General features: G+C 36.4%; 3 protein-coding genes across 3 annotated transcripts; 2 read left to right on the top strand and 1 right to left on the bottom strand.

Moving 5' to 3' along the window:
- Positions 1-2,026: 2,026 nt before the first annotated feature.
- Positions 2,027-6,290, top strand: mmp20b (matrix metallopeptidase 20b (enamelysin)). Its single transcript, XM_056263517.1, has 10 exons — positions 2,027-2,228; positions 3,076-3,314; positions 3,595-3,743; positions 3,831-3,956; positions 4,074-4,232; positions 4,359-4,530; positions 5,325-5,458; positions 5,538-5,694; positions 5,774-5,877; positions 5,964-6,290. Exons 1-10 carry the CDS (start codon positions 2,109-2,111, stop codon positions 6,062-6,064), a joined length of 1,461 nt encoding a protein of 486 aa, XP_056119492.1. The 5' UTR covers positions 2,027-2,108; the 3' UTR covers positions 6,065-6,290.
- A 494-nt stretch (positions 6,291-6,784) lies between these two features.
- On the top strand, positions 6,785-9,362 carry mmp20a (matrix metallopeptidase 20a (enamelysin)). The gene is given in 6 exon segments (XM_056263504.1): positions 6,785-6,898; positions 7,445-7,650; positions 7,888-7,957; positions 7,960-8,038; positions 8,125-8,256; positions 9,061-9,362. Coding segments are annotated over 6 exon segments (903 nt in total).
- A 4,200-nt stretch (positions 9,363-13,562) lies between these two features.
- npat (nuclear protein, ataxia-telangiectasia locus) lies at positions 13,563-23,692 on the bottom strand. The gene is made up of 17 exons (XM_056263486.1): positions 23,493-23,692; positions 23,077-23,195; positions 22,898-22,958; positions 22,732-22,810; positions 22,592-22,632; positions 21,722-21,934; positions 21,564-21,639; positions 21,320-21,443; positions 21,128-21,219; positions 20,959-21,040; positions 20,768-20,864; positions 20,568-20,678; positions 17,591-18,925; positions 17,331-17,440; positions 16,975-17,062; positions 15,349-16,634; positions 13,563-14,176 (listed from the first exon to the last, which is right to left on the bottom strand). Exons 1-17 carry the CDS (start codon positions 23,527-23,529, stop codon positions 14,096-14,098), a joined length of 4,032 nt encoding a protein of 1,343 aa, XP_056119461.1. The 5' UTR covers positions 23,530-23,692; the 3' UTR covers positions 13,563-14,095.
- Between the last annotated feature and the right edge of the window lie 465 nt (positions 23,693-24,157).

Below are 24,157 nucleotides of genomic sequence, written 5' to 3'. Positions count from 1 at the left end.
TGGATATAGTCTTGCAAAACCTTGCTTATCCAGTCACTATGAGGAAGAGACTGATCTATTAAAAACAGCAAAACAAGCTCCAAAATAACATTGCCAATACATTATCCTATGATGACAAATGTTGTTGCCTAATATTGGTCCTATGTGAAAGAGATATCCTGAGTGATATTCATCACATTCATTTGAAAATAATCCTAGTAATAATCTTCTAGCAGTTCTTATGAGGCCTAAAACAATGTCATTTCTGACTGTTCAAAAGAATTAACCGAATGATTGCCTCAATGATAACCAGGATCATCTATTGCAAGTTTGAGTGGTTGTGAGTTGTGCAATGGAAGTCCTTTGAAAGCAAAATAAGGAATGCAACGCAATCTGTGGATTACTGGCTCACGGCTATGTATTGTGAAACCATTGCAGAAAACAAGATGCCACAGAGACACATAAGACGAGCTGTTGATGGTATATATACTGTATGTTTGGCTATTTCTTTCTTGCTTTAAGGCACCCTGGCAGGGCTCTTGCCAGGCATGTGAGGCTCAGTGTGTCCAAGAAGGGAAATGCTGTTGCATGTTTCAGGATGTATTTTTCTTTGTCCCTTTTTTTGCCTGTATGTTTGATAAACATGCGAAAGAACAATGTTTTCTACCCTTTTAGACAGTCCCTGGGTTGTCTGGAGTCCGCTTACATTGTACTCTGTATGCTACAAATTGAGCCCAGTTGTTCAAGGAAGGAATTTTATTTTATTTATTCTTCTCACCACACACAATTTTACAATTAGCCACTTTAGCATTTTATGGCAGAAAGGCAGTAAGCCCACAATTACAATCTGCTGGAAACATTCTTTTGCTGACATTTCTTGGATTGTAACTTAAAATTACACGTTTCTTTAAATACTGTCCTCCTACTCATTCAGGTTACCCATTTTAGCTCAAAAGGATTTATAAAGGGATTTATGCAATGTCTGCTTTACTGGAATCCAACACTGAAGAATGTCTCGAGACACATCTCTTCATTCTCCTAAAACAAAGTAAATAGAGATTGAACGGAAAATGGAAAAGCTAAAGGCCATATGGAAGCATTACTAATACTTGCATAAATTGCTTGTAAGAAATAATGTATGGTAAGCTCTTTCTTATGGCAAAAATGTATTTTGCCATAATATCTGGCTGTACATTATTCTGCTTGTTATGCATACTTGCCAAAAAAAGGTATATACGAACATTTATATTACAATAATAGTAATATTAACATCATAACAATGCAGTCATTTTCACTAGTTGATAACACAGACCCAAAAATTTGTGACAGTTGTGTTTTTATGAAATGAGTGAGTGAATTCATGGTGAAATACAATGAAAGTAGTGTCACCTGTTTTAGGGATGAGCAGTTTGATAGAGTCCAATAGTCAGGATTCCATTCATTTTCTCCATATGGAAATTGATTTTTAACTATAACTTATAAACCTTCAAAGACAGGACTACTATGAATTGAATACTGAATACTATGACTATTTATGCGTAAGCTGCTGTTTCAGATTTTTTTTTTTTTTTTAAGTAAAGAAAAGAAAACATGAATGTTTAAATAAAAATATTTACACAATTAGACTTCTGCCAGATTCTCAAGGAAAGGAAATAACTGCCTTCATGTATAAATGGTCCAGATCACCAGATATACTACAAGTAACACTCCACTGTACAAAACATTGTTGATATTAGGGTTATTTATGGGGAGGAAAAAAACATTTTCCAGATGTTTTTATATTTATTTATTCTATTCTCGCCAACAAACAGCAGATGGTGGAGATACATTTCATTGGCCATGAAATACTGCAGGAACTATGGATATCACTCAGACAATCCCATGTGAAATCTAGGAATTGTTTTTTTGTTTTAGGTAAATGCCTCCTTTGATGCCTATAATTTGACACATCTTACACAGGATCCCTTTTTTCTTGACCAGAGCAAACCACTCCCTAAGCTTGAGGTTTTCCTGGTTTTGGCACTGTTTGAGTCATAATAATACGTTAAAAATGGTTCACATCAGCTTAGACTTCCAATGTCTCCTTGGACTGGCCATTTTCAGAAGCTTCTGTGGTCTGCAGAGGGGAGATGCATGTTTTGCTCTGTCTAGTTTGTGCCTTTGGCATTTTTGGTCAGTATCATCCAGCACCTTTACCACTTGAAGATGATGGATCGGTACCTGCTCAGAATGGCCTGTCCCTGGCAACAGTAAGTCCTGCATTTGTACCTTTTTAATGCAACTGGGTTAGTACTGTAACCCAGCTCATATATATATATATATATATATATTAGGGCTGTCAAATGATTAATCACGATTAATCACATCCAAAATAAAAGTTTTTTTTTACATAATATATGTGGGTGCACTGTGTATAATTATTTTGTATATATATATATACACACACATGCAGGTATATTTAAGAAAAAATATTATTTATATATAGAATATTTATATTTATATATAATATAAATTATATATAAATCTATATACAGTATATACATGAAAATATTTCTTAAATATATACAAGCATGTGTGTGTATTTATATATATAAAATAATTATACACAGTGCACCCACATATTATGTAAAAAACACTTTTATTTTGGATGTGATTAATCACGATTAATCATTTGACAGCCCTAATATATATATATATGTATATGTTTATTTGTTTGTTCTCAATTAACTCAGGAGGAACAATCCACAATTCTATAAGAGATTTTGTGTCATCTTCCATTCTCACTATCAAGTATTTAATTAGTAACGGGTGTGTTTTATTCAATCATTCTATTCATGCATACATGAGCTAAAATACAAATCATTTTTTATGTTTATTTGTTTTTGTCTAATGTGAATGTTTGCAATTGAACATGTCAAAGAACACATTGGTGTAAAACAATGAAAATATACAAATGAAATGCAACAGATTTTTCCCTAATCCTAAAAGCATATATAAGTTAAAACGAAGCTTATGAAGTGGGTTAAACACAGTAACGGAGGGGGAAAAGACAATAGTTGATCCTTCCTATGGTGGTTCTTGCACCTTTTCTTGCAGAAATACCTGCAGCACTTCTACAGTTTCCAAGCGGATCCTGCCGGCCGCAGGAGGAGGAGTCGTCCCTCTTTCTCGTCCAAACTGAAGGATATGCAGAGCTTTTTTGAGCTGAATAGGACAGGAATCCTGAACCCAGAAACCCTCGCTGTCATGAGGACTCCTCGATGTGGTGTCTCAGATGTGGAGGATTACAGTCACAGACGTGGAAGCAGGTGGAAGAAAAACCTCATCACTTATGGGTATTTTTTTTTTTGATGTGTATGTGTGATGCTCTGTCTCTGTTTTTTAGGGTGACTATTTAACATTCTGTCAAGGGTCTACGGATGAAAAATAGCCTTTTGGGCTAATTCTGGCACGTTTACACTTGTTTATTAATGTGCATTGACCCTGTAAATAAATAAATAAATAAATAAAATAAATGGGTAAATACCATATTTAACTTGTATATGTTACATAAAACGCTCTTCATTTTGATCACCCACCATGTATGGTGATGATGTAAGCGGCACAATCTTACAGTGTTGGGAGGTACACCAGTGACTTACCAGTGAATACAGTGGACGCTCTGATCGCGTCGGCTCTGGATGCATGGGCAAAGGCCAGCCCTCTCACTTTCCTGCGGTCATATTCTCACCAGGCGGACATCATGGTGGAGTTTGTTGGAAACGGTAAGTTAGCATATATGCACATTTAGGCTACTCTTGAAGACAACGTTTTTCATCTGCCATGTCATTTATTTTGCGATCAATATCTAGAACATGGCGACTCCTTCCCATTTGATGGTCCAGACGGCACACTGGCCCATGCTTTTGGCCCAGGGGAAGGCGTCGGTGGGGACGTTCATTTTGATGAAGCTGAAACATGGACAGCTGGGTTCAAAAGTAATGTACATTTTACTTATTTTTATTTTTATTATTTTTATAGACATATTTAAATAATATAGGGCTTGGTATTAAAAAGAAAACAGTTAACTTGTTTTCTCTCTTTTTTTCGTTCAGGATTTAACCTGTATGTGGTAGCTGCACACGAGTTTGGTCATGCACTTGGTTTGAAACATTCGCAAAACCCAGAATCGGTGATGTATCCGACATATAAACATAGTAAAACACACAATCTGCTCTCCAGTGAAGATATCATAAACATCAACACACTCTATGGTAAAAATAAATCATGTTTCAAAGTCTATGACTGTGAAATTGTAATATTGTGGGAACAGAGGCAGTGTTTAGTTTCCACATTTATATGAGAGATCGCGTGTCTGTGATTTTTTCTCTCTCCAACAGGCCCAAGGGACAAAAGGCCCATTCCATCTTCAAGATTTAGCTGGGGCTATCCCAGCAACCCATGGTTCAGCGGTTCATATTTCCCTGTGTCATTCAAGGACACATGTAATCCCGATCTGACTTTTGATGCTGTGACTACTGTAGGAGAGGCTATTTTCTTCTTCAGGGACAAGTATGTTGATCACATAGTGTTGGCTGCCACTTAAAATCCATTTGTTAAAAAAAGAGAGAGAGAGAGAGAGAGAGAGAGAGAGAGAGAGAGAGAGAGAGAGAGAGAGAGAGAGAGAGAGAGAGAGAGAGAGAGAGAGAGAGAGAGAGAGAGAGAGAGAGAGAGATTTTTAGTTTATTTGTTTCTTATAATTGCGACTTTATATTTCACAATTGCAACTTTATCTCATAATTTTTACTATATTTCTCATAATTGTGACTGATTGTGAAGATCAAGTCTTCTTTACAATTCGGACTATATCTCACAATTATGACTCTATTTCTCACAGTTGCAAATTTATTTCTTATAATTACAACTTTATATCTCACAGTTGTACGTTTTTCTTGTAATTGCATCTCTTTCCTATTGCAACTTTTTCTTACAATTACAAGTGTTTTTTACAACTGAGACTTTATTTCACTATTGTCTTTATATCTGTCAATTGCAAGTATTTACCATTGTGACTTTATATTTCACAATTATATGACTATTTAAACAACTTTTAAACTGCTCACAATTAAACAAAAATTTTAATAGAAACAAGCGTCCATGGTGCCATAATATTACAGTGTGTCAAATATCTCCACCTAACTTCTTAAGACTCCTGGATGGCATAATACATTTAAATATATATATATAAAGGTTATCATGCTCTTGAATAAATTCTTTAGAATATTTACTTGCTTATAGGCTATCACGTGTACATTTTTTATTTAATAGGGTTATTAAATTACATATAACTCTTTGTATCATTTTAGGTACTTGTGGATCAAGCACAACAATCAAAATGATATAAAGGAAGGCCCCATCAGCAATTTCATGCCAAAAATTGATTGTCAGATTGACGCTGCTTATTGGGTCCCACAGCGGTCAACAGCATATCTGTTCAACGGTACACACATGGTTTTACGTTGTGCATCTTGTCTTCAAGATTTAAAACAACATTAATTCTCAGTGCTACTTCAACACAGGTACGATTTTCTGGACAGTGAAAGGATCCCAAGTAAAAGGCAGAGCGAAAAACATCAGTAGTCTGGGGTTCCCGTCATGGGTAGAGCAGATAGATGCTGCGGTCCACATTCACAAAACTGTACACACCCTATTCTTCACCCAACATCAGTACTGGAGGTGAACCATAGAGATACCACAGCAATGTATCACTAATATCAGCTTTAACGTGAATGACATTATAAATGTTTTTTCTCAGGTATAACGAACACAACAAGACAATGCATGACTCAAGCCCGCGGAACATTTCTCATGATTTCCCAGAAATAAATGGACCCGTAAGTGCAGCCATTTATAAAGATGGTGCGTATTAGATTGATTACACTTGGTCTATAATTTATCTGTATTTTCTGTCACATAACTTTTATCCATCACTGTACTTTTTTCAGGTTCTCTTCATTTCTTTGTTGGCTCCGATGTGTACAAATATGACGTCAAACATAAGGAAATTATTGGAGCAGATAAAACAACTTCCTGGCTTGGATGTTAATGGATATTTATTATAGACCTATTGTTCCTAAATCTACTTTTGCGATTCTGTGTTTAGTGCCGCTGAAGTGGTTTAGAAATGACACACTTCACCTGTAAAGACGAGATTAATAATGTTGTATTGAATTGTATAGCATTGAATTTCATGTGATAAATGCATCTACTGTTTGTCTTTGGATTATTTTTAATATGCAAATGTATCAAAAGAGTCCGAATGTGGTATAAATTAAAATGTATTTTTCATCTGACAAAATGATAATTAAAATATGTATGACTGTATCATTACTTCTTAAGAAAAACACTTGTTTGCATTCAGTTCTGCACTTGGATGCCTGAGGTAAACCAAAGTATTTAGCCTGAATATGCACTAATCGGCGTGTATTTATGATTGCAATAAAGAAAAGTACTTGTACTTGCTTTTCATGCTAAATTAACATTTAAGAATATCCAAAATGAACAGTATATAAAATAATTTACTACAAATCATGACACAATCATAGTCCTCTTCACTCCTCCATAAACCCCACTAAGACTTCTGATGAAAAGCTAGACGTGATCTTATTTTGTGGATGACAAAAGCCTGACAGTAAATTCTTGTTTGAGGGCCCGGGTCCCACGTGCAGGAGGGCCCGGGTCCCACGTGATCGCTTACTACCTTAAGGTATGCTTGAGTTGTATGACACAGACATAAAAGCGAGAGCATGAGTGTGCCGTGGTCAAGATGAGCTGGTTGTGGCCTTGGATCTTGCTGTGTTGGATGGTGAATACAGACATTGTAAGGACTTCTTGTGTGACTCATCATAGCCCCAGCCCACAGGACATCCAACATGCCGAGGTTTGTCTGGCATCATGTCATGGCATTAGACAGATTGCATTAGTGTTTGAGTCATATAACTAATGTTTCAAAGATACATTTGGTGTAGATGGTGCAACATCATGTAAAAAAATTCCTTTAGTCAATGTCAATGTCACTTTTATTTGTATAGCACTTTTAAAACAACACATGTTGACCAATGTGCTTTACATCATCTCAGTAAGTTTCTTAAGTTGTACTTTAAAGACAAGTACATGAATACTTCATAACAATATCAGTGATTATAATTATTTATCAATTAAAAATACATACTAATTATAACATGTTTTTATTCTAATTAATTGAACATATTCATGTAATAGCCTACTTATTATTAGTATTAGTATGTTATCAACTGGCCAGTAAAAGTAAAGTAAATAAAATAATTAATAAACAATTATTTTTAAGCCTAATTTAATATATTTATTAAAAGTTAATAATAATTATCTGTGTTTGTTTGAAATGCTAATTTTGAAAATCTAGGCTAAAGCTGATTTTCTGAATATCTGACTGTAATAATTCCCACAGGAACATCACCTGAAGATGCGCAGTCGCAGTAAAAGGCATGCAGAACTCAGAGTAATGCAGCATTTCTTTGACCTGGAGGAAAGTGCTCTTCTGGATCAGAAAACTGTGCATGTGATGAAAGAGGCCAGATGTGGAGTACCTGATGTGGAGAACTTCAGCGTTTATCATGGACGGTCCAAATGGAAGAGCAACACCATCACTTACAGGTCCGGCATAGTTACCTCTTACTTCCTTTAAGAGTGTTATCATCCAAATTGAGTATTCCTTCAAAGATTGTGTCTTGAAGAGTATCTTAGTATTTAATAGGTTCTAGTGTTATTGACTGAGAATAGTCAACTAGTGACTAGTAAAGCCTAAGGATTTTGTTTGTTTTTATTCCTCCCATGGAGTCTCTCAGGTTGAAGCATGTCTTTTGTAAAATGTGGCTCATATGAATCCCGCAGGATTGCGAGATATACCCCTGATCTCTGTCGAGAAGAGGTGGAGAACTCCTTGCGTTTGGCTCTAAATATGGAGTGATGCTGCATGCTCCTCTGAAGTTTGTCCAAGTAAACCATGGCAAGGCAGACATTACCTTCTCTTTTCTCTCCAAAGGTACATTTTAAACTAATCTAATGTATTTTCTTCACTTTTATACTTTGGAAACACATGTAAAAACCTAAAATTTTGTTCACCTATAGCACATGGAGACTTTTTCCCTTTCGATGGGCCTGGAGGGGTGCTAGCTCACGCTTTTGAGCCTGGAGAGGGCACTGGAGGAGATGTTCACTTTGACGAGGATGAAACATGGACAGCGGGACACAGCAGAGCAGGTACAGCACGGTAAACATTGAATCATTCACATAATGCAACTGTTGAATTAGCTAAAGGGGATTTGTAAAGAGTTGCGATAGCAATGCAGAACCATGGGTGGGTGAGCATGATTTAAGAATGATGGTCCAGATTTTTAAATAATAATAATTATTATTATTAATATTATTGTTGTTGTTGTTGTAAATTTGTATTATTGTTGATATAAATAAATAAAACTACACACTGATTTTTAATTACTTAAATAATAATAATGATAACAATAATAAAGTGTTATTATTAATGTGTTGTTATAAATTAATAAATGAATAAATACAGACTGATTTTTATTAAATAATAATAATAAGTATTCTTATTAAAGCACTGTTATAAATAAATAAATAAATAAATACAGACTGATTTTTATTTAAGTAAAACATAAAAAATTATATTATTATTATTATTGTTGTTGTTGTTATAAATAATTCAAACATACAGGCTGATTTTAATTTAATTTAATAATAATAATGTCAATAATAATAAATTATTATTATTGTGATAAATAAAAAATAGACTGAGTTTATTTAATTAAATAATAATAATACGTATTATTATTAATGTATTTTTATAAATAAATAAATAAATAAATAAAAACAGATTATTATTTAACTAATAATAACAATGATAATATTTTTATTATTGTATTGAACTAAAAAAAATCTATTTTTTTAAATATATATTTTTTATATAAATAAATGTATTTGTAATACATTTCTGTAAATAATATTTAATAATCATTAATTGTGTTGATGTGGATGGCACTCCAGGATACAGTCTGTTCACGGTGGCAGCACACGAGCTCGGTCACTCTTTGGGTCTGTCTCACTCGAGGGACCCCACTGCTCTTATGTATCCCAAGTACAAGTTCATCAACGCTGCAACACACAAACTGCCAAGAGACGGCACACTGAACGAAATGGTCATTTGTTTCCCTTTTTCTCTTTTTTTGAAAGGAAAGAAAACAAAACAACAGAAGACACCTGAGATCCCCTATAAGTGTGATCCCAACTTTTCTGTTGATGCAGTGACAATATTCGGAAAAGAAATTATTTTCTTTAAAAACAGGTGAAGCATTTAATCATCTCTACTGACAAATTAAAAATAAATGTTCAAGGTATAAAGTCTTGTACATGTCTCTAGTTATATGTGGATGAGAACAAACTGGAAGACATATGGAACAGACTAAGAGAAGGTCCTCAGAGTGTTTTTCTACCGAGCATCACCTCGCCTGTAGATGCAGCCTATGACATTCCTTCAAAACGACTGGTCTTCACAGGTAAAAATAAATAAATGCAAATAAATAATAGCATTCTGCCAAATCAACAAAGAATTTTCATAAATTGAAGACTTTGCTGAATTTGATAATTCTGATGTATTGAATATTTGAAACTTGATTCATTTAAACATTGTGTTATTATAATATAGTTGTGTTAATTGATCGATTCAGTCATTGTTCTTTTCCATGTACACTAACACTATACCGTTCAAAAGTTTAGGCTCAGTAAGATTTCTTTAAGGAATATTAAGTAGTTATTTTAAACTCTTTTTTTAACAAAAATATTAAGCTGCACAACTATTTTAATAATAAAAATAAGAAATATTGAGCACCAAATCAGCATATTAATGATTTCTGAAGGATCATGTGACACTGAAGACTGCGTGATGATTATGCAGCATTATGTCATCACAGGAATAAATTACATTTTAAAATATGTTAAAATAGAAAACATTTATTTAAAATTGTAATAATATTTCACAAAATTGCTGTTTTTACTGTATTTTTGTTTATCCAAATGCAGTGAGCAAGAGACTTCTTTCAAAATCATTAAAAAAAAATCTTACCAACTGTTTTTCCTTCATTCTTCTGTTTATTAGGTCCTAAATATTGTGTGGTTCACAAACTGGAGTCAAAGAGCTATTATGGCTCCATCTACGAGTTTGGATTTCCAGAAACAGTAAAACAAATAGACGCTGCTGTTCAGCATTTAGAAAACAGCTAAATTCAACATATTTTATTCAATATATATCTGAGATATCTCTCATTTTAGACAAAACCCACCTATATGTAAATAATAAATAAGGCCATTGAATTGTTAGGAAATAATGCACACCCGCTACGACGTAAATGTAGTATAATTGTGGAATAATTGACTCCTGTCTGTTGAATTATTAGGAAATAATGCAGGGTGTGCGTGTAATTTAACTAATCCCTATTATGATGAGAAAAGAAGTGTGATGGATCCTGGATTTCCAAGGAAAATTCATCCGGATTGGCCTAGCATTTTTGGGAAGGTGGATGCAGCTTTTGAACTCAGTGGTAATGGACAGTTTTACATAGTATCATTTCTCTGTAAAACATGTTCCCTTGGAATTATATGCATGTTTTTGTCAACAGGCCAATTTGTCAATTTATCTTCAGCCATCAGAAAAGACGTTTGCTGCGCATTATCAACACTAATGCTTGGCTTGGCTGCTAAGAATTGAAAAATGAGAAGAAAACAACTGATCACAAGTACAGGAAGGAAATGTTTGACTGACTATTGTGCCTCATATATCAAATGTTAAATAAGTTTAGTTGTACAGTATCAAGAGTTATTTCATGCCATGTGGTCAGAATTATCAGTGAATTAATACATTTTCTAGAATTATATATATTCAATATCTTTGAAAACATATCTGCATATCTCAGATTGACTATATTACTTAAAATTAAATGCACACATGCATAGTGCTTTTTAAATAACTTTGAACATAAAGCATCATCATTGCGGTAAACTCGTTTAGTTAACAACATCATGTGAGAAAATAAGCAAAACCATATTCATTTTCACTTGACTTTTAGTTCATGGGTGTGCCCATAGTATTATGTTGCTATTTCAATTTTGATTTTGGTTTATATTTCAATTTTACATTGGACACTTAAAAAAGAACAAGATGATGCAGTCCTGGCCTGGAAGTCATGAGAAAATAGGCAAAAAAGACTGACGTAACTGAACTAAAAGCACAGAGACATGGGGTCTCTGATTTAAACTGATATGGCTTGTTGACCTAAATAGTTTGGCTTAGTAATCAAAATAACATGGGCTCAGACCATATACGAGTATGGAGAATGTTAAAGAGCTGGGGAAATGATTTATTGTAGCCTGTAGCTCTAACAGGACCTTGCTTGCCCTGACTTTCTCAGTGACCACATTTTACATACAAGCCACAATACATATCACATTTAAATGCATTATGTTGGCTCACCAAAACATGTTGTGTAACATTTTAGATCATTTATGCTCACCAATGATGTATTCATGACCAAAAATACAGTAAAAACAGCAATACTGTTAGATATTACAATTTATAATAACCATTTTCTACTTGAATATATTTTAAAATGTAATTAATTCCTGTAATGGTAAAGCTGAATATTCAGCATCTTTACTTCAGCCTTCACATGATCCTTCAGAAATTATAATAGGCTGATTTGCTTTTTGCTAACATTTATTATTTATTATTAATGGTGTGTGTGTGTGTGTGTGTGTGTGTGTGTGTGTGTGTGTGTGTAAAAAAATTAGCATATTGTGATAAAGTTCATTATTTTCCATAATGTAATGATAAAAATTAAACTTTCATATATTTTAGATTCATTGCACACCAACTGAAATATTTCAGGTCTTTTATTGTTTTAATACTGATGATTTTGGCATACAGCTCATGAAAACCCCAAATTCCTATCTCAAAAAATTAGCATATCATGAAAAGGGCCTCTAAACGAGCTATTAACCATTTACCATTACTCAAAACCGCAATCATCATGGGTAAGACTGCCGACCTGACTGCTGTCCAGAAGGCCATCATTGACACCCTCAAGCAAGAGGGCAAGACACAGAAAGAAATTTCTGAACAAATAGGCTGTTCCCAGAGTGCTGTATCAAGGCACCTCGGTGGGAAGTCTGTGGGAAGGAAAAAGTGTGGCAAAAAATGCTGCACAACGAGAAGAGGACTGCTCCAACTAAACATGCTATAGTTGGACAGAGTAACACATACACTCACCGGCCACTTTATTAGGTACACCTGTCCAACTGCTCGTTAACACTTAATTTCTAAGCAGCCAATCACATGGCAGCAACTACGTGCATTTAGGCATGTAGACATGGTCAAGACAATCTCCTGCAGGTCAAACTGAGCATCAGTATGGGGAAGAAAGGTGATTTGAGTGACTTTGAACGTGGCATGATTGTTGGTGCCAGAAGGGCTGGTCTGAGTATTTCAGAAACTGCTAATCTACTGGGATTTTCACGCACAACCATCTCTAGGGTTTACAGAGAATGGTCCGAAAAAGAAAAAACATCCAGTGAGCAGCAGTTCTGTGGGCGGAAATGCCTTGTTGATGCCAGAGGTCAGAGGAGAATGGCCAGACTGGTTCGAGCTGATAGAAGGGCAACAGTGACTGAAATAACCACTCGTTACAACCGAGGTATGCAGCAAAGCATTTGTGAAGCCACAACACGCACAACCTTGAGGCGGATGGGCTACAACAGCAGAAGACTCCACCGGGTACCACTCATCTCCACTACAAATAGGAAAAAGAGGCTACAATTTGCAAGAGCTCACCAAAATTGAACAGTTGAAGACTGGAAAAATGTTGCCTGGTCTGATGAGTCTCGATTTCTGTTGAGACATTCAGATGTTAGAGTCAGAATTTGGCGTAAACAGAATGAGAACATGGAACCATCATGCCTTGTTACCACTGTGCAGGCTGGTGGTGGTGGTGTAATGGTGTGGGGGATGTTTTCCTGGCACACTTTAGGCCCCTTAGTGCCAATTGGGCATCGTTTAAATGCCACGGCCTACCTGAGCATTGTTTCTGACCATGTCCATCCCTTTATGGCCACCATGTACCCATCCTCTGATGGCTACTTCCACCATGTCACAAAGCTCTAATCATTTCAAATTGGTTTCTTGAACATGACAATGAGTTCACTGTACTAAAATGGCCTCCACAGTCACCAGATCTCAACCCAATAGAGCATCTTTGGGATGTGGTGGAACGGGAGATTCGCATTATGGATGTGCAGCCGACAAATCTGCGGCAACTGTGTGATGCCATCATGTCAATATGGACCAAACTCCCTGAGGAATGCTTCCAGCACCTTGTTGAATCTATGCCACGAAGAATTGAGGCAGTTCTGAAGGCAAAAGGGGGTCCAACCCGTTACTAGCATGGGGTACCTAATAAAGTGGCCGGTGAGTGTAGAAATCAATTATTAGACATGACATATTCAATAAAATAGTGATTTATTAAAATACATAAAATAATAAACCATCTAAAGGACAGAAAACAATAACATTTAACTTCCCTCTCGGTACTGTAAAGAAAGAATACCACCTAGAGGATGTACAGAGGAAATTATGTTCACAGAAATGTAGTCACATTGTGCAGCTGATGGAAAAGGTCCAGTTAAGTAAAACATAAAAAAGGCAATGAACTAAATGACAGCTGGTGCAGTGAAACAAATGAAATGACACTCTTTCACATACATAGTCAATAATTACAGTTTAGTCTTAAATTATTTCCTTTTTTGTTTTGAAGAGTGCCGAATTAGTCGGGGCCAGCATATAAACATCTTTAAAGTATGCAAATGATTACTAGGCTATCATGGTGTATATGTACAATATCTCACATTCTGGATGTAAAACAGAAAGCAGCTATTTAGATTCGGTAACTCTGCTGAATAGATCACTCTCAGTAGCACACATGGCTTGTTATGTCCCTGATATGCTGGCGAGCAGCATGGCTTGTCCTCAGCGTCGTTACTCATCATAATGCAGGGATGACAGGAATTTGTCCACATCTAAGTCATCGGGAAAGGAGTCCAGCAGCTTCTTCTGTTTCTGAAAAAGAAAAAGGAATTCGAATTCAGCCGGACAATTTCAACATAACAGACAATGCATGCTGAGGTACAGAATTAGACAGAAATGAGTCCGACTTCTCTGATTGGCTGGGCTACAGTAAGCTGACCTGACACACTGTCTACTACTGCCTATTATTGTCTACACAGAATGCATACTAACTCAATGCTATAGCAGGGTATATGCAGGAATCCTGAAGTTAATTTTAATACCTTTTCAAGACTTTTTCAAGACCTTCTCAATATTTTTTAATACCTCACCGCCACTTCAAGCTGTAACCATTTACATCAGTGATACTTTTAACTTAACAGTTTTAGTTTGTGATAAAGACTATAGACCACTCTGATAAAAAAAAATCAAATAGGCTGGGATAGTAAATCAAAGTAAAGTTTATTAAAAAACAAAACAAAACTTTGCTCCACCCTCAACAACAATCATGCTGACATGTGCCTCAGTTCTTCGTTTTTTTAATAAAAATGACTAAATTCACACACTTTTACGATGTTTTGGGGACTCAAACTGTTGGACAGCTAATTCAGAAAAAATACTTTCAAAATGTAATACTTTATAAAGCCGTGATAAGACTTAATAATACTTTTTAAGGGTCTTAATTTTCCCAAAATTGATTTATCACCTTTTAATACTTTTCAAGACCCTGCGGATACCCTGTATAGGTATACAAATGAAACAACTGGTCTGAGATGCTTTTTGAAATTTCATATATATATATACACACACACACATACATACATATATAATGCACCATTGTTTAAAAAAACTAAATTTAAGTTAGTAAAATTTTATTTAATTTGTAATATAACATAAGAAATGTTCCCTATCAATATTTTGTAAAATAAAAGTACTTATAATAAAATATCTAACAAACATTTATATAACAACAAATAACACATTTTGATCCAAGGCAGCGGACGTATCCACTAAGTTTCTCACATCATATTTTGAAATTGCCTTAAAATGTAGGATATGTGATGTTGCTTCAGATTTGGCATAAATAAGCTATTTCAAAAGCATAATTTTGCCACTATTGCTGCATGGCTATGATATTTTAAAAAAGCTATCTAGGCAGCTGGGTAGGTTGAGACGTGGTCAATCTTGATGGTTTTTCACAAACAGCCAATACAATATCAACTCACCTTAGATTTCTTTTTACTGCTTGAGGAGCTGGAAAGCTGTAGCTCTTTCTTTGCCAGAGGGCTTGTTTCAAGTTGCTTTCGTTTCTTTGCTTTAGGGATGGCGGATTTCCCAGCACTGGCCTCCTCTTGACGCAAGCTGTCTTTCAGAGGACCTCCTGTCCTGGCGGCGCGTGACAGGATCATGAGAGTGTGGGCGGCCATATTGATGCTGTTCTCACTCCCCGCCTCGCTGGCAGGACTGCAGGAGGGGATATCAGGTGTGGCGGGAGGGGGGAGATGCCTCGGCGTGCTTTCACCCTCCCTCCTAAGTCTTTGCCGTGACGGGGTTCTCAAACCATCCATCTGCTCCTCCTGTGCACGTCCTGGTCCAGGTGTTCTTGGGAGAGGGAGATCTGGACCTCTCGCTGCCGGCCTCTTCGGCGGAGTGTCCGCAGGAGCCTGGCCCTGTATGTCCTGCAGCATCTCAGCGGCTTGTTTAGTTAGGGGGCTCGTCTTGCATAAAGTTTTATTGGAAGTGCTCGATACGGGTGCCGGCGATTTTGCTGTAGAAGATATAAGATCCTCAGCGGGGCGTGCAGATGTCTGATGATGGCAGCTCTCGAGCTCATTTTCTTTATTTGCAGTGATGCCTGGAGAGTCCTGTAAGGAAGCTTTCTCTGAGAAACTCTCTGCTGGTTTTAAAAGCGTTCTTTCACGAGATTCTTCTTGTGTGCTGTCCTTTGTGTTGCCTACTGGTTTCTGCTTTGGCCCCGGAGCAGATGATTTTGAACTCTGTAAAACCACTCCGCCATCCTCCTGTGATCCTTGTGATTTTTTCGGTGATTCTGATCTAATGTGAGACTCTGGCTCAGTTGCAGCTTTGTTGGAAGACTTGGTATTTACAATGATTAGATTTAATCCCTTTTCTGTTACTTTACTTTTTGGGAGTTCTTTTTGTTGATGAAATATGGTGATTTTTTCAGAGTTCTTTATAACTGCATTGGGATGTACATCTGGCAATCTTATCGTTTCTATTCTTCTTTTACAATTGTCAGAAACTAAAGGCTGTTTCGGTTTAGTGGGTGTGATTTCTTTCTGAATCTGCTGAGTCGGGGAGGATGTAACAGCAGAGGACGCGGGTGTGTTTGTCTGTAAGGAATTTTGCCCGACTGCAGAGTTTTCAGGTGTAACGTCAAAGCAAAGTATTCGTCGATGGCTGGGACTTGTTCCACTCACACACTTTTGTTGCTCAGACGTCTGGGGAAGTACTTTTGAAACTTGGCCGGACCCAGATGTGACAGTTTTGCCTGAAAATCAGTAAATCAAATCATGTCACTGAATTACAGTGATGCATAAGCACAAAAATGCATTACAGAAACTGTAACCTTGAGATTAAAACAAAACAGTTATTAAAGAATGTAAGCTAATGTTAATTTCAAATAAAATAACAATTCTACTAAAATCTAGGAATCTAATAAAAAGAAATTACTAAATCTCAGTAAAAACATTCATTGACATACTTAATTGAATGTTACAGGATTACCTTTCTAAAAAAAAAGTTGTGCTGCATCATATTTTATGTAATAAAAATATTATTAATATAATTAAATAAAAATAAAATACATTTGTAAATGAAAGATGTCCTACCCATGTCAGTGTTTTCCTTGGGTGCCAATTTAGGTTGAGAAATAATTTTTGCAGGTTGCCTTACAGTGGGTGAACATGGCAAAGCCATCTGTATATAAAAAGGTAGTGGTTATTAATAGAACAAAACTATGATTGTGTTGGAAAACTGAGGCCATGTCCACACTAATACGTTTTCGTTTGAAAACGTATATTTTTCTCTCTGGTTTGGCCTTCCGTCCACACTGAGACGGCGTTTTAAGTCAATGAAAACGTAGCTTTTGGAATACGCTCTTTTTAAACGAAAACACCGTTTTCAAATGTATCCGGATTAATGTGGACGTAGCCTGACAATGCTTGTAAGCGTCAAAGTTACTAACCTGATTGGGAAGAACTGTGAGTTTTCCAGTATTCTGCCCCATTACAGACAATGGAAGCATTACATTTTGTAACATGGGCGGAACTGGTGAGGATATAATGATTGTGGAGCCTAAAAAATACAGTTGGAATTTTAAAGATGCAGCCTTAATCCTGAGGAAGACTAAAAGTCTGTAAATGAGTGCTTCAACGTAAACACGAAACATACAAACCAAATAAAGGTATAAAGTGTCTTATATAATCAAACTAACTCTTCACTCACCAGGCGAAAAGGTCTGAGAGACATTTGGTCCCATGGACACCACAGTCCTCTGGCGAGGTGGCGTAGTTACCACATGTTGCAATGAAGACATAGTCCCTTGAGGCACATTACTTGAAAGCAGCATGACATTTGCCCGCTGCTCGGCAGCAGCCGGATCTGTTACGACAAAATAGCTACCTGAAGACCCAAAGGCTGTGTTGGCTTGTAACAGCTGAATGAAACCGGTTTCCTGACCTGTGGGACGTGCCAGAGGAGCCTGTCCATTATTCTGCATGCTCCTCGTAGGTGTTCCAAATGATCCAACACCCTCCGCCCCCTGTAAGCAGCTCACAGCCTGAGCCGTTTCATCTTGTGTTATGACCGTAGAGGTTGCAGGCAAAGTCTTGGCAGGGGAGGACAGGAAGATGGTGGGAATGTGGTCACTGGTGATGCTGGAAACAGCCTGGTTCAGTGCTGCATCAGTAGTGAGCTCGTCCTGCTCATCACTGATGATGATTTTCAGAGACACGATCTTACTGGGGTCAGGCTCCTTGGCCTGGGCATCAGAAACGCACGTGGAGGTAATCGGCGTAGTGGCAGAAGATGAAGAAGCTGCTGTAGGGAGATTGTTCCTGATAGTGCTGGGCTGAGTTTGTGTGCAGGAAGGAGTTAAAGGCGTTTTATTTGAGGAGGACAGAGAAGCTGTTTTGGCGGATGTGTCCATGTCAGTTTGGGGTGGATTAAGTGAGGTCACAGCCTCACTTTGAATGGATAAAGAGGTTCCCATATCCACATTCTGTCCGATGGTCATTCCTGTTACTCTCCCAGACTCATTTACAGATGTATTATCTGAGATTTCAGTAGCGAGTGTGGTTTGTGGCGTCTTATTTGACACAAGAACGTGACTGCTTGCATTTTCATTGATTGTTTCAGTTGTGTGAGAGCTCTCCAGATGAACTAGCTGTTGATTCTGAACATTTACTCTCTCAGAGGTTTCACTTTCTGGTTCATCTATCTCCATGCCAACTCCTTCTTCAGCGAAGGAGGAACTTGATACGATTTGGTCAGGTGGACGTGAATCCGCTTTATCGTTCAACTTTGGAGAAGTTGAAGGCGCACCTCTGGATTGTTTATTGCCAGATAAAACTCTAGCCCTGACTACCCCTGTCTTAGAATTTGTGGATCCTTCTGCTGTTTGTTTGGTTATAATACGTGGCTGCGAAGCTGTAGAAGAAGACTTTGCCACATTACGAAGGCCGGAAGATTTCTTTTTGCTTTTTGACTCAGACATATTTTGGATGCTTAAGTTTTGTGCACTACTTTCTCCTCCTGTTGTGGAATCCTCCTGTCCAGTACCTTGTATTAAAAAATAACAATACATTTAACAGTTATTACACTACCGTTCAAAATCTTGGAGCCAGTAATTTATTTATTTTTTAAATATTAACTTTTATTCAGCAAGTATACATTAAATTGATCAACAGTGACAGTAAAGACATTTGTAATGTTACAAAATTTATTTCAAATAAATGCTGTTCTTTTAAACTTTCTAGTATTCAAATAATTTTTCAATTATGTATCATGGTTTCCACAAAAATATTAAGCAGCGCAACAATTTTCCTCATTTATAATATTTAGACATTTTTTGAGCACCAAATTAGCATATCAATGATTCAGAATGATTTCTGAAGGATCATGTGAGACTGAGGACTGATGCTGAAAATTCAGCTTTGCATCACAGGAATAAATTGCATTTCAAAATATATTAAAGGTGCTATATGTATTTTTTAGCGGCCTCCATCGGTGATGTTTCAGATTGCAACCAACTTTTACAAGAGCGCTCGTGCTCTTGCGCGTGCTCGAACACAAGAGCGAGCACTCATGGTACACGGCCACACTAAGACTTTCAACACACCGGAGAAAGCATCACACATGCTGGAAACTCATCTAAACTCCCACTGCAACGTTACAATAATAGGCTACTTTTATCAGCTTGACGTTGAACTAATGCTCCATGCTCGTACCATGATAACGTTACATTGACTGCCTTTAGCTGACATGTGGTGTTAGCATAAGGCATTTCCCTAACTATTCGTGTCTTTCACAATCAGGCAGCAATGTCAACATAGATGAATGTATAATATGATAACGAAAACGGTTAGTGACTAGACTGAACAATTTCAGTGTAACAGTAAGATCGTAGGAAGTAACATTACTGAACGTGTCTGGAAATGTGTATTATAAACAATATGATAGTAGTGGGATGAGTGACGTTAGACAGTAGATCTAGTACATAAAATAAAAGTTACATCCTAAAGCACCTACTTTTTGTTATCCTGGAACAATCTTTTGTATTAATTTCATATCTCATGTATGTTGTAGTTTACCTGGCTATTTCATTACAGTTTACCATTATTTATTTCAGCATATCTGAAAACTTAATAGCGGAGGTCTCTCCATAATTCAAACGCTCTGCCGATGTTGATCCGGGTTTTCGTCCTAAGTCGAGCCGATTCACGTTTGGCCTGACGAGCTTCAGCAGATACATTTTTGTTTTGTTTTTTATATTTATGTGGAGTTTGTGTTGGAGTGTGTGATGTGCTGGAGGCAGGTCGTTTTTGGGTGTTATCAGACTCCATGTCGTCAGCTGCAGTGCCGTCGCATAGACTGTATATAAAAAGGAGAGAGGCTCGGGAGCGCGCATGCATGTCACATCCGATGGATTTTGCAGAAAATCCGACCCGGAGACTTCACATAGAAATAGGAATACTGGCCTTCAGAGGTAATAGCAAAACCCGACAAGTGAATCATTGTAATGTGTGATTACAACCCCTTCACACACAGGCAATAAAAAAAAGGATTCATTTTGGAAGAAAAGTTACATATAGCACCTTTAAAATAGAAAACAGTTATTTTAAATTGTAATAATATTTCACAATATTACTGTATTTTTTAAATGGTCAATGCTGCTTTATGATGTAAAGCTGACCCATCTTACCCGTTTCAGAGGCGCTGTCTACAAGCCCAGTCTCATCACTCTCCGGTGCACTTGTACTGGTACTGAAACTCCCATCAGCCTGTTCACTGCCTTCAGCCATATTACTTTTCCCTATAAAAGAGATGAAAGGTTATCATTAGAAAGAAAAAATCAGTTCAGCTTGTATAACGATTAGTTGTTCTGCGTGATCAATTGCTCACCATAGTCAAAGAGATCAAAGAGCGCCTGAAATGCCGGGTCTGACTCCGTCTGTGCCAGTATGTCTTGGATGGCAACATCCGTCATATGAATTTCCCCCTAAAACAATTTTGCAGGTTAAGTCTTGATATGGCTGCCAATATTACATTCTCACAAACAACAAAGGAAGAGTAAAAGATGTGCATTCACACACCTGGAGGCCCAGGATTTCATCGATCGACTGCTCTTGTTCCATAGCACTGCAGGCAGTTTTTGATGTCTGAGGGCTATTATCACTGTAAAAGTGACATTACAACATGTAAGACCTCAAAGTTTTTCTTTATTATTTTAACTAGTTTTTTGCCCAGTTATTCAGAATTTACCTTGCCAAGATCTTGTTGATGTTTTCAGCAAGTTTTTCTTGTAAGGATCTATCATTGAGAATTTTATCTCTGGCATTTTCTATAACTATTTGCTGTTAAAAAAAAAAAATGTAATCTTCAGTTATGCAGGAGTGTATAGAAAATTATTGAAAGCATTTAAAACAAACAGAGGAATGAATCGGCCTAACTCACAGATAAGTTCTCCGTCACAGTCTCTTCACTCTGAGCTTCCATGATGAGAGTGCTGGACACTACTGTGGCCCTGCTGGGCCCGCTGGCACCCAACTGACCACCTCCTCGCCGCCTCGGAGAGTCACTGCAGCAGAAAGCAGAATTACACTTTAAAGTAAATTATTGTTGTTACAGACTGATCTGGAAAAGGTAGAAAGAGCTAAACTGTAACATGCTGCTGGTGTTGTCATCATTTTAACCTTACCATTTTCTGCGGGCCGGAGACAAAGGTCCAGGATTCAGTCTATTATCAGGGACCAGTATCTGCAACGGTGACTCCCCTATAAAACATGTAAGATAGCAAAATGGAAAGAGGGTACTTACAAATCTCAGTGTGATTTAAACATGTTTTTCAGGACTCACCTGGCTGACTAAGGCAGAGAGTAGAGGGTCTGGTATGCTGAGAAGTGTAAGACATTGGGGTAGAATGTCCCAGCAAGCCTTGAGGGGTGGACACAGAGCCGGGGACATATTGGCCGACTGGAGTCACTGGAGGGTGCCCAGAGATGGGAGACTGTGATACCAACACGGGTCTCTGTTGACGTCTCATGTTTTGAATGCTATTCCGAGTGCGCACTTAATGACAGAAAAAAAAATTACACAAGGGTTATTATTGTTAACTCAAACTAAAACCATATAAAAAAAAGTTTCTTATATTTCAAGTAATCATTAACCTAAATAACAAAATTACTAAAACCTTAACTATAATACTATATTATCAATGATACTAAAACAACACTGATGTCACTACCTTTAAATAAATGGGGTTTGTAAAAGAAACTAATACTTTTATTCAGCAAGGATACATTAAAATGATCAAGTGACAGTAATGACATTTATTTAAATAAATGCTTAAATTCTTTTGAACTTTAGACTAAAAAAAATTATCATTCAAAAACAATTCAGCTTTGCCATCACATTTTTTTAAACAAATCATATAGAAAAATTTTATACTAAATTGTATATTTCATTTAACTGTATATTTTAAGTTCATACTTTATCTTTGATCAAATAAATGCAGCCTTAGAGAACATGAGACTTTTTTTTTAAACATTTATATTTATAATTCTTTTTTAAAACAACTTCTTATATTTTGTGTTAATTCACTGGACATGATATATCATGCCATATCTATGCATTACACTTGTATTATATATGCATTGTATTTGGCTAATTTCAATAACTCCAAGTCATCACGAATACAATTACTCTTAAACAAAGAGCAAAACTCACATCGCTGATTCAGTTGCACGGCAGGAGAATTTTGCAGAGACCTGTGGACAACACAGAAAGATTTTAATAAAGACGCTTTATTCTGACCCGTGCTTAAATGAAAACACCCAATGTAACAGCGTAAACAAATATTCATTCACTTGATTTGGTTGAGTGTGAAGTCAAGCTTTTTCCATAATGATGTCATCAGTACAGGGATTTGATTTTCTAGAATTGATTCTACAGAAGAAATGACACAAGCATGTTATAATGGAAACAGATTCACTGTGTATCCCAAAACGTTTCATTTTCTTTGTGGGAACTCACCTTTTGCTTTGACAGCAACATATTCATTTAAAATCGTGATCAGGTTTTTTCCAAATAGAGACTGAAAAAGAGTAATAAACAAAAATATAATTCATTGTTATCTAATAAACATGTCTTCTTAACAGACTCTAATGCAGTGATTTTAGGACCCTGTTATTAATCATGAACTTGACACATACAAACACACAGGCAGGGATGATCCCATCCTCTGAGCTGTGCTCGGCATATTCCTTCAGGTTTGGACTCTCGTAGATGAAGGCTCGACTTGTGGCAGTGAGCCCTTCTTGCTGCAGGTAGCCTAAAGTTGAAAGAGAAATGATAACTTACATCATTTCGCAGATAAATAAATATCTTCATTTGCGAATGGTAGACTCTGAATTAGCCATTACGGTTAAGTTATCGGTCATCTCAGCAATTTGACACATCACAAAGAACGGCACAGTGTTGTGTCTCTATTTCATAATGGTCTGAATATTTACAACAACACCGCAGTATTGGAGACAAACCACATAATTATATACACTATAATTAGAAACAGGGTATTAGCTCGCTAGCTTCTCCTTGAGAGGGACACAACAAAACAGTGTGAACTTACCCAGCACAAGTCTGGCGACGTCAGACGGGAGCAACATTCTTCGATGTTACCTTATGTCAGCAAACAGTCTGCATTTGAAGTATGATTATTATTAAAGATTAAATTAGTCCATAATGTGATAATCTAGTTGAAATATTGGAGGTTGTTTTGCTCTCTCATCCATCTCCACTGCGAAAAGGCGCGGAAATTCGCCTCCGGTAACCCGGATATTGTTTGTGTAAAATTCGAAAGGAAATAAAGGGAAAAGTAGTTTTTCAGCTTTTTCACTTATTGAGCTGACATTTAGCAGAACTCTCTAATATTTTAAGTATATATAAGTAAATATATATTAAAAAATATTCTTTTTCTATTTTCTGCATTCTGCTGCTGTAACTGCTGCGTGTGAGTATAGTATTATATATATATATATATATATATATATATATATATATATATATATATATATATATATATATATATATATATATATGATTTGTATATTTATACTGTGTATGTATAATAGTGTATATATAATATAATGGTTTTTTATTTTAATATAATTTATTTCTGTGATGCAAAGCTGAATTTTCAGGATCATTACTCCAGTCTCGTCACATGATCCTTCAGAAATCATTCTAATTATGCTGATTTATTATCAATGTTGGAAACAGTTGTGCTGCTTAATT

The sequence above is a fragment of the Rhinichthys klamathensis genome, unplaced genomic scaffold (assembly GCF_029890125.1).
Source record: "Rhinichthys klamathensis goyatoka isolate OS25496 unplaced genomic scaffold, OSU_Roscu_1.1 h1tg000206l_1, whole genome shotgun sequence".
Classification (NCBI taxonomy): Eukaryota; Metazoa; Chordata; class Actinopteri; order Cypriniformes; family Leuciscidae; genus Rhinichthys; species Rhinichthys klamathensis.
This window is presented reverse-complemented; position numbering and strand designations above follow the sequence as displayed.